General features: G+C 24.6%; 1 protein-coding gene across 1 annotated transcript in view; it reads left to right on the top strand.

Moving 5' to 3' along the window:
* Positions 1-897: 897 nt before the first annotated feature.
* LOC126898032 (odorant receptor 46a-like) overlaps positions 898-11,832 on the top strand; it is an 18,463-nt gene continuing 7,528 nt past the window's right edge. The window contains exons 1-6 of the mRNA XM_050671981.1: positions 898-957; positions 1,025-1,558; positions 1,631-1,767; positions 3,579-3,657; positions 6,610-6,709; positions 10,541-10,660. Of these exons, the coding sequence (XP_050527938.1) occupies positions 1,038-1,558; positions 1,631-1,767; positions 3,579-3,657; positions 6,610-6,709; positions 10,541-10,660 (957 nt within the window). The 5' untranslated portion in view covers positions 898-957; positions 1,025-1,037. The remainder of the gene's footprint in view (positions 958-1,024; positions 1,559-1,630; positions 1,768-3,578; positions 3,658-6,609; positions 6,710-10,540; positions 10,661-11,832) is intronic.

Below are 11,832 nucleotides of genomic sequence, written 5' to 3'. Positions count from 1 at the left end.
ATTCGACCGCCACACGCTTATGTAGAGCGACGAATCTTCTAGAGGCGGCGGCGGCCGGACATTCTAGAATATTCGACCGCCACAAACATATATCAAATAAAAGCTTATGTCATGTACTATAAAATGAAAAAAAAAAATTATCCCGACACCTTATCTTCTATGTGCAAACGGTTGTAGTTAAAAAAATGCTATTTTTGTGTTAAAATTTTCGATATTAAACTTTCAATTTTAAATTGCTATAACTTTTTGAATAATTTATGTATCAACACAAAATTTTTTTCTAAATACATCATATAACCTCTTTATTATACCTCTTTCATTTAACATACATTTTATTTAAATTGGACAATTTTCCTTTATACAGGGTTTTTTTTTATAATTTTGATATCAAGTTCCTTTAAGGAATTATGGCAAAAGTAAAAGTATATTTAAATTGGTAATTTAAAAAATCCTATATGTTGCTATTTTGGATGTTTATTAAACATTCATTTATTGAATAGTTATATTTTATGCTTTAATATTAAAATTTATTCATATTTTTTTCCAATAGAAAATATGTTTAATTGGAGGAATTTACTGGAGGAAATTGAATAGTGCCCTTTATGTTTTTCTTTAATTTCAATTAATTTTAATTTCAAAATTGTAATTAGTGACGCAAATAGATTTATTTTTGATAATGTTAATCCAATCTAACCCGTTATAAATTGGTAAACTGACCTTGTTGAACTAAAAAATGAACCCCTAAAAATAATCTTAGTTTTCTCAAATAATAATCTAAAAAATTGTTTTATTTTTGTAGTAAATAAGATACAACCATTAACAACCAGGTGGCACTAATGTCACCCACTTAAAATATTAAAATATGCGCTTTAGATATAATAGCTATTATAGGGTAGTCTGTGTTTGATTTTACTTATCAACGGTGTAGCTTAATAAAAGAAAATTAACTTTGCAGTGGTAATGTAATATAATAAATGACTATTAATTTTTCATTGTACATTTTATTTTATACATTTTTTTGTAGCTGAAAAGAAAATATGATGGAAATAAACAAATATGAAAACTGGATTTTTAATATACGATTGGGAAAATTTCTTGGTTACTACTATATTCTAAATCCAAAAACGGAAAAAAGTCTTAATTTTTTTTGTTTTCTGATGAAATTCGGTATTATTTACGTTGCAGCAATATCGACGTTCCTTCTGTTTGGACTGTACCACTGGAAAAATGACATAACTCAATTTACATTACAGCTTGTTGTATTACAGAATTTGCTCTTTGCTATCTACAGAATGTGTTTAATTATGAAAGATTCTAAAATTATTTGGGATATCTTAAAAATATCTAATCTTGAGTTCTTAACCATTGAAAATTATAATAAAAATATTCTGAACATATGGCGAGACATATCAATAAAATTTACCTATTTGATTGCAATATTAACTTTTTCTTTATTACTAATTTGGTCATCATGTGGATATGTTTTTAATAATAGTTACATATTTGTAAAAAACCATGATGGTACATACAGTAATTATCATTTAAATGTTTACAATTTGTATTTTTTAGTTTCAGCAGATACCTATAATACATTTTTTCCAATTTTTCACTAAATCGAGACTTTATATAGTTTTTTGGGCTGTTTATTTGAAGTAATATCAGATATAATTTTAATATCAATATGTTTATCAATAACAGGTCAATTAGAAGTGATTAACGATAGCTTTGAAAATGTTGGATTGTACAAAGAAAATATATTACGACAAAGTAACTAGTATAAAAACAATCAAATTATTTTAGTAAAATATTTAATTTATATATACAGAGTGGTTTTTTATCATAACCCACTCAATTACTTACAGAATAAATATAATTTTAATCATTTTTTTTTTTGGGGGGTTATCTTTAGTAACACATTATTCTTGAATTATTAACTATGTAATACTTTATAAGTTCATCCCTTATGCCTGGTAAGGATGTCAACTTTGTTTTTTTAAATGGGAACACATATTTTGAATTTAATAGTAGATGGCATTTAAATTTTTAGTATAATTTTATTTGTTTATTAGATTTAAACATTTAAAGTATCAAATTTTTGAGTTAATATACATGTATAATACACAAGGGATTATAAATCTAGGTAGCTAATTGGTTTTATATGATATTGATATTCGCAGGTACACAGTATTTATTACATACACAAAAAAAAAATCAATTTTCGGGTTCGAGAGTCTGATCATGTTTACTATATGTTTTTAAGGTCGCTGAATCCGAATCTGAGGCCGAAATAACCCCTATCGGACCAGGATTTCTAATAACCGTAATATACGATAAACCCTTAATATCAAACCCCTTAACATTTTGAAATCAACACAATCACCCACAATCATAACCTCATAATCCCAAAACCCCATATCAAACGAAACCAACTGAGCAAGTTTTGAATCACACGTGCACAAGTTAACTTTGGAATTCTATAGTAATATATTTCGTCACAAATATTCAGAATGGTTTTGATCAGCGAAATCGAATATTATAAATCTATAAAACTATTGAACAATGATAGAACCGTCGGCATTACTCGATATACACCACGAGAAGGATGCACGATTTTGTACATCATTTAGCACTATCTCATAAGACCTTTTATGAAAGGACTAGAATAAAAAACCCCCAACACAGGGGGGTCGCGACACAGCGGTAATGTGACATAATTGGGTCACGTATAATGATATCTGAGAGAGATTAAAATCACTATCATAAAAGACGCTTCGATGCAAATCTGTAGATAGTGTTTAATTTTAAAAATTAGTGGATTATTCCAAAAGCTACATGATCTCCTATTTCCATATATATATATCCTGATTACAAGTTTTATGTTTTATAAGTGTAATATATGAATATATAAATATATAAAGGGAAATGGTGTTATTTTTAAAAAAAAGTATGTCGAATGAAAGATGTATATATATACTACTTCTCATGAAAAAATTGTATTGATCCATACATTTTTCAATAAGTTATAGCATAATAAAATTAAAAATGTAAAATATAATAATATCGAGAATTTTCAAACAAAAATAGCATTTAGTTAGATACGTTAGTTCAATTTATATAGCTTACTTACTGCTACATTACCGTAGGCAGAAACATTTTTATGTTTATAAATTCTAGGTGAAATATAAGAGATAAATTTTATTAAAATTTATGAAAATGCTGATCTACAGGTACACAAAAACTACTCGCGAATAATTTGTGAACAATACATCAGACACTATAACAAGTTTATCATCAGAAAAAAGGTGACTTAATGTTGGATATCAATATATTAGATCATTAATTTATGATAATTGAATCGATCAATAGCATGTATTGTTATTTTTCTGACTTAATACCACTTAACAATGAGTTATTTATTGATTGATATCAATAAAGATAAAATGTTTAAAATTATATTTATTTTGTAAGTAATTGATTGAGTTATGATAAAAAAATCACACCGTATATTGATATTCATAAGTTGGATAAATTATTTTATAAAAACCTGTATTTCTTTACTATAAAGTTATTTTTAACAGGTATCAATGTTAAGGAATTTCAGGAGAAAGTTAAATGCGACTTGAAAAATATTATTTACAACACTCAAAATGTTATTAGGTAAGTTTTATGCATTTATCAGTATCAACAATTTAAAGCCTTTAAGTTGAATATTTGGTTACATCAAATATTTAAAAACTTATCTTCTTTCAATACGTTAAAAAACAACTGATTAAGTTAGACATTGTGTCATTAATGGATATGGTCCGTTTAATAATTTAAATAAATACATAAATTATTTACAAAAAATATTTTGAACAGGGTCTAATATTATTAACCAAAAATAGAAATAAAAAAAAGAGGAAAAAGGATGATGTAAGGGTAAGGTTATTAATTAGCAAAAATTATTAAAAGATTAATAAATTTTTAAAAGGGATAAATTGTAGAAAGGATAAATATGGTATCTGGGGAGTTGAATAACATTGAATAAATAATGTTAAATATCCCTTAAAAATGTACTATTTATCTTAATGATTTATTACGCGATAGATTGTTTGTGGTTGGAAAACATAGGTTAAATTGTACTTACCTTATGTCATGTAATAATATTTTAAGTAATCCAAAGTTTATTCTGTGTATTAAATGCACTGCGTATATGTTTCAAACTAAGCGTTGTATAGTTAATAAAATTGTTTACAAAAATGATTTAAGTTTTAAATAATATAACTTGATTACACAAAATCTATGACTGATTTTTTTTTGTAAAAGATTCTAAACACTATACTTTTTATTTGAAATATAATTTTGTAATAAGTATAGTTTTGAGAGAGTATATTTTATTGAGAGATCGAGGGCAATATTTTTTAAATTTTCCTCTGGCCTGGCCAAAACAAAATTCAAAAATATTTATATTTATGTAAAAATTTTATAAAGGCGGTATTGTGGTAGCTAAATATGTTCCGGCACTGACGTCTTGAAAGGATGCGGCACAATAATATTATTAGTGATATCACTAAGACAAAAATTAAACACAAAACATATATTCGTAAGTTTTTTTGCGCCAATTTTTAAAAACAATGAACCAAATAAAAGGTATATATCTAACGAATTTATAAAAAAAAAGGATTTTTATTTGTTTATTTCTCGGAAAATTATGGTTATTTTCATCAAAAAAATCATGGAAAATGTCGAAGTTTGTCGATTTTAAAAGTAATTATTTTTTCGGATACTTTACCCTTTTATGGAAAACGAGAGTTTTATTCAATTTTCGAGAACAAAGTTTTTAACTAGATATGATTTGTAATCTTTTGACATATCGTTCATCAAAATCGATTCTGTCAAAGCTGAGAAAAGTTGGTAACAGACACAAAAAAACACATCCTGGTAAAATTAATACCTTTTCAGCTTCGCATCAAAGTTAAAANAAATTAATACCTTCTCCGCTTCGCATCGAAGCTAAAAAGTTATTGGAAATCATTACAAAATATGTACGACCGTTAAACATGATGGTTGTTTGTCATTATTAGAAGATTTAGTTGAGCTTGTCATGAAACTAGATATTTTTGAAACTTGTTCAAGTAAATTATTTATTTTCGTAGATTCTTCTGATTTTCTTTTACGATTTTCAGCACCACAAAATTTCTTTCAGTAACCACTCATATTTAATTAAAAAATAAAATCAAAATACCATAAGTTATAAAAACCAATATATAATATAAAGTTATCAACCAATTATTTTTTGAATTTTAAGAAACATAATAAAATAATTCAAGACTTGTACACAAGAAGAACATTTGTAAAAATAAACTGATCGATGTGACTTTGCGCGATGTTTCGTTCTATACACTAAACAAAACAATATTAAACGCGTCAGTGCATGTTAAGTACGGCGCTCTTGTTTCCTGCAAACATGTGAAATTCACTCACCCAAACTGCTTATAAGTCTCGATAATGCACATACTCCCTCTTCTCTGAAGTAATTGATATTACGATCACATAAATAAAACACTCCGATAGTAAATAAAATTCTTAAAAATTTTTATTTGTACTTATAATAAGCACATAAATCTAATTATAAATAAACCACTTTAATATAAATCAGCTTACATAAATTTAAACAAATTTCGAAATTCTTGCTCTTGGATTTTCGGAAATAATTGAAATTTGTAGATGTAATTGAACATTTTTGCATTATTGGATTATCGAATGAATTTTTTTTGTCGATATTTATTTAAAAATTTCAATTTTTTACCAATTATTTTGATGATTCAAATATTGAATAAGATAGGATATATTTCTCATGGAAAATTATTTTTATGAACAAAAAATGTTCTGACACTTTTGAATAAATATCAAAATGATATTCAATACATGCAAATTTACGGAATTTTTATTTCACACTAAAAACAAATTAAGAAGTCATTCAGATTTTGTAATTTTACGTGAATTTATTATTAAATTCACTAAAGGAATAGAAAGTAAAGAACATTACTCAATATAGACTATAATTGATCTATTAAAAAATTACCATCTTACCCAAAAATTAAGAAGTAAATAAATGAATTGAATTTTAATATCATCTATAGACAATTTTTTGTAAAAACTAATCTGAACAAATTATTGAAATTAATTGTCTTTACTTTTTTCGCCTCTAAAATTTTGACATTTCAAACATTTTGTCGCCCCAGGCCCGAGCATCACGCCCCTATGCGTAAAACCATTACTGTTTACAAATTCTTCGTACCTAAATATTGGGAACTATCCCCAATTTATAAACGATTTAAGCGGAATATTTGTATAAAATCTTGACTGAACATTGAATAATATCTAACAAATTCAAAATTTGTATTAAGATATTTACTAATGAGTGAATACTGCGTATATTATAGTTATGGTAATATTTGCGATATTTTATTTGGCTTTGGATTGTCGCAACTTATAATCTGTAATTGTTTGTGTATTAGCATAAACGATCAATAATAAATTATAATAAATAAATAGTTCATATAAATGAAAGATATTATATTTATAATGAATATGTAAGTGGTATTAATATTTTGGAATTTTTTTTAGAAAGATGGAACAATTTTATAACTTATTTGGACGATTAATTTTGCTCCAAATTGTAGTAATATCTACTTCTTTGATACTTTTTTCATATACTGGAATGTTGGTAAGAAATAGTAACTTTTTTAATAAATACATAGGAAAACTATAGAAATTGCGCTCATATTAATGTAAATTAAATTTTATTTAATCTGAGTTCATTATTTTTCATGCCAAGCTTAAATATAATATCTGTTGTAATTACTTTAATTGTCATATAATTAAAGGAAAAATCCCTCAATTTTTAAATTAAAAAAAACCCGCTATCATAAAAAACGACATTTTAAAAATAATATTCTACATTGCTATACCTTTTTTTTTAAACAATGATTAAATGAAGTTTTAACAGAGTAAAGTAGAGGCAATAAGATTATTTTTGGTATATTTTTTTAGCAAAAATCAACTGAAAACCATTGCACAGCAAGGTTTTGATGAAAGAAACCAGTAACGCATGTCAGAAAATTGTTTTTAACTCAATTTCTGTAAATATTCTAACTAAATATTCTAAAACGTCCTCCCTATTTTAAACCACATTAATCTGAATTTCTTAAAATGTAATACATAATTTAAAAAAAAAACCTTTCTATAATTAATCTGTTTTAAAAATCGGCTATCAAAGTAAAAAATTTGTAATTTTTACTAAAAAATTATCCTATTTTCAATGAAACAAATAATTTAGCTCCAGTCAGTCAGTCGATCAGTCAATCACTTACGCATTCTGTCTTACACGTGCTTCGTCTCTCGCTGTTATTTATTAGTTCGTTGTAATACAGTTCGTCTCTCGCTGTTATTTGTTAGTTCGTTGTAATATAGTATAGTTGTCATTAAATCTTAAAAGTGTTTATTACTTCTATATATTACACCTCGCTACATGTTTAAAGGATGTAGTATTTCTGGAACATTTTCAAAAGTTAAGTTGAAAAAACTAGNTATATTATTTTATAAAATTTCAATGTAAATATTCTAACTAAATATTCTAAAACGTCCTCCCTATTTTAAACCACATTAATCTGAATTTCTTAAAATTTAATACATAATTTAAAAAAAAAACCTTTCTATAATTAATCTGTTTTAAAAGTCGGCTATCAAAGTAAAAAATTTGTAATTTTTACTAAAANTAAGCAGATTAAGTGTTAGATTTTCAAAAAACATTATATCAAATGAAAGGCAAATATCTAAGGTTTCAATACAAAAAAATATTATTTTTATTTGTTCATTTTTGAAAAAGTTATGGCAGTTTTAAGTACAAAAAACATCTTTCAATGAAACAAATAATTTAGTAAGCATTTNATTTTCAATGAAACAAATAATTTAGTAAGCATTTAATAATTTTATGAAATTTAAAACAATAATCATAAAAATTATAAAAATACTGACACATTTATATATACCTCATATTAAAGCTTATGCAATATACTTTATTATGAAAAAAAAAAATTTCGGACTTTATTTTGTCATCAAGGTGAAAATATAACCATTTCCACCGTATATTATTTTTTTTATATTTTACATCTTTAACTATAAAATGGTATAACTTTTTGAAAAATGTATGGATCAATACAATTTTTTTATGAGAAATAATATTTATATACCTCTTTGACAACGCCGTTTTACATGGATATAAAAAAAACTAGCACAATAGGGTCGTGGCACAGTGAGAACGTAGCATAGTTGGGTCCAGTATAGATTTAATCTGACAGTGATTAAAATCATTATCATTAGGAACTCATCGATACAAATCTGTAGATAGTGTTTAATTCTAAAAAAAATAAAATTGTTGAGATTAATATGCATTCAGCAAATATTATAATTACTATTTACAGTAAATTTATCAGAAAAGCTCTACTTTTTTTTTTTGCATTTTTATCGTAATAAATCACATAAATATAAATCATAAAAATCAATTATAATTAACTTATGATGTTTAAAAAGATTCTACAATTGTAATATGCAGAACTGAATTAATTTTAATGATTTACTTTAACCTAAAAAACCAATAAAAAAAAAGTTGTTAAAAAGATCTAAGTTATACACAATATAATAGAGTTAAAAAATTAATAAATTACAGAGTAAAATTATATTCTTTTGTAGTTTAATCTAATTTTTAATTAATAAAAAATTAATCTAATTCGACAATAAATATTTTAAAAATGTTATTATTGAATGATTTTAATTGTTTGTATGAATACAGCTGTTTAAGCTACTTTTCATTTAATTAAGGGATTTTTTTTCAATTTTTGAGGGTAATATCTTCAACTAAATACGAATTGTAAATATTTGACATATCGTTGAAAAAATTAGGTTAATTGAGGGTTGAAAAACAGATCGCAGTCACAAAAAAAAAACACATAGTAAAGTAATATTAACATGAATAACAAATTTCTTCTCATTAGGGAAGACTACAGTGATAGGATGCTTGATATTTATTGATGTTAATGAATCTAAATAAGATAAAAATCAAATGATTTGAAAACTTAAAAAGATGCAAAATATAAAAAGTTGCTACAGGTGGATTCGAGCCTCGTACCCATAGCGTGAAAGACATAAGTGTTACTTATGCGGCAACAGATCGTCACTTACATTGATTGATAAAATAGTAATTTTAGCTAATTAAATTTTTAAAGTTACTTTTTCAACTTTAAAAAATCAAAAAATAAATTTTTTTTATTAACTTACAGTATTTATTGTTAGATTTAATTTGACACATATTTAAATGACGCAATATTTCCGCATCATTTTCAAAAGTTCTATTTTTTATACGTATGTTATGTAAATTTTAAACACCCCCTGTATAAATGAATATATGTCAAATAAAAAAAATATACAATGTATTTAGAAAAAAATTTTGTGTTGATACATAAATTATTCAAAAAGTTATAGCAATTTAAAATTGAAGTTTAAAATCGAAAATTTTAACACAAAAATAGCATTTTTGTAACTACAACCGTTTGCACATAGAAGATAAGGTGTCGAGATAATTTTTTTTTTTCATTTTATAGTACATGACATAAGCTTTTATTTGATATATGTTTAAAGGATGTAGTATTTCTGGAACATTTTCAAAAGTTAAGTTGAAAAAACTAGTTTTTGTAAAAAATTTGATATTTTAAATCCCCCCCTGTGAGCAGGTTAAGTGTTAGATTTTCAAAAAAATAACATTGATTGAAAAAAAAATATTTAAGGTTTCAATGAAAAAAAAATAAGTTGTTTTGTTAATTTTTAAAAAATATATGCTAGTTTTAAGAAAAGAAAGTGAAAAAAATGACAAAATTTACCGATTTGAAAATTTCCCCCCGTAAATGTAATTTTTTTTCATTTTATAGTACATGACATAAGTTTACATTTGATATATGTTTAAAGGATGTAGTATTTACAGAACATTTTCAAAAATTAAGTTAAAAATGTTAGTTTTTGTATACGAGGGAATTTTTTTCAATTTTTAAGGGTAATGTCTTCAACTAGATACGATTTGTGATAATTTGACATATTGTTCATCAAAATCGATCCAGTGAGAGCTGAGAAATAGTAACAGACAAAAAGAAACACATTATAGTAAAATGAATACCTTCTCAGTTTCGTATTGTAGCTAAAAATAAATCAAAAGTAAATACGTGTAAAAAAATAATGAAAAATTTTTAATCGGTTTTGTTGATTTAGCCTTTTAGATTAAATCCCAAAAAATATTGATAATAGGAATTTGAAATTTTTGTAGGTTATTTAGATTTGCTTGCCGATCATTTTTATGCTTTGTAATGGATATGTTGTTATTATATGTTTTTGTGGTCTTTACCATATATATTTTTTAGATATATATGGTTCTGCTAAGATATAATGCTGCACATCATTACCTGATTCTCCTCTAACATAGACAAAAATATATTTATTTGTATTTCATTAGCACTTTATTAATGGCGGAATGGTTAATTCTGTTCAGACTGTTAAAGTTATTTCACCATTTTTAGTTTTTGTTATTCAATTATTTATACTTTGCTTCATTTTTGGAATTATAAATGACAGGGTAAGTAATCTATCAAATGAATAAATAATAATAATAATAATAGAGCCTTAATCTGTAAATAATTTAAATTTATTATATAATATCACGTTATTTTATTTATATGTATTGTTCTATATTTATAAAGAATATTTCAAGCGACTGAAATCCCCAAAATTAAAAATGGTAACATAAGAAAAAGAATTACCGTTTTTCAATTCGCTATAGTTTAAAATTACGACTATTATTACATAGTATTAATAGCCTATCATTAGACTATTTATTTTATTTCAGAATTTTTAGATTTTTTCTTTGAGGTACCCCAGTGTGCAATTTCTTTCAACAATACGAAATTGGTACAGTGAGAGCTGAGAAAAAGTGGCAATAGACATAAAAAAAAAACATATTTTGGTAAAATTAATACCTTCTAAGCTAAAAAAATAATTAATTATATGTATAATTTTTATTATTGATGTGTTATAAAAAAAACATATAACACTTAATTATTAACTTGCGATTCTCAATCGAAGTTACTTCTGAACTTTTTCATTCAATTTATACAGAGTAATTGATTAAGGATAACACACTAATTTTCTTAGAAACTATTGAAAATTTAAAATTGTTTCTAATGGGAAACCAATTTTTAGTTTAATGATACGACAGAAAGAAAATTTCAAAAAATGTTCCTTTAATAATTGTTTTTCGATAAACTGTTCTTTTATTATTGTTTGTAAGTTTAGCGATTTCTGACTAATTTTCTATTGATAATTTGATATATATAAAGTTATGATTATTCCTATTGAAATAGATTATTTTTACCTCCAGTATTATGAAAACCTAATTAATTTTTTAGCTGCGATGTGAAGCTGAGAAGGTATTAATTTTACCATGATGTGTTTTTTTTGTGTCTGTTGCCACTTTTTTTCGATTTAAATTGCCAACTTTATTAATCGGCGAAAGCGACAAACAGTTGCCAAATCTTAAATCATAATCAAAAATTATTTGTGTATGTTACTAACAGGCGGCTCTAATATTCCAAATTTTTTGGGAACATGTTGCTACATAAAACACTAATGTAAAAAAAAAAGATTTTTAGTTTCTCCTGAATTTAACAGTTGATTTTTACACTCAATTGAGTAGATATTTTTAACAACTTTTTTTTTATTGTTTTTTTAGTAAATCATTAAAATTAATTC

This window comes from Daktulosphaira vitifoliae, unplaced genomic scaffold (genome assembly GCF_025091365.1).
Source record: "Daktulosphaira vitifoliae isolate Bord-2020 unplaced genomic scaffold, ASM2509136v1 Scaffold_2, whole genome shotgun sequence".
Taxonomy (NCBI): domain Eukaryota; kingdom Metazoa; phylum Arthropoda; class Insecta; order Hemiptera; family Phylloxeridae; genus Daktulosphaira; species Daktulosphaira vitifoliae.
This window is presented reverse-complemented; position numbering and strand designations above follow the sequence as displayed.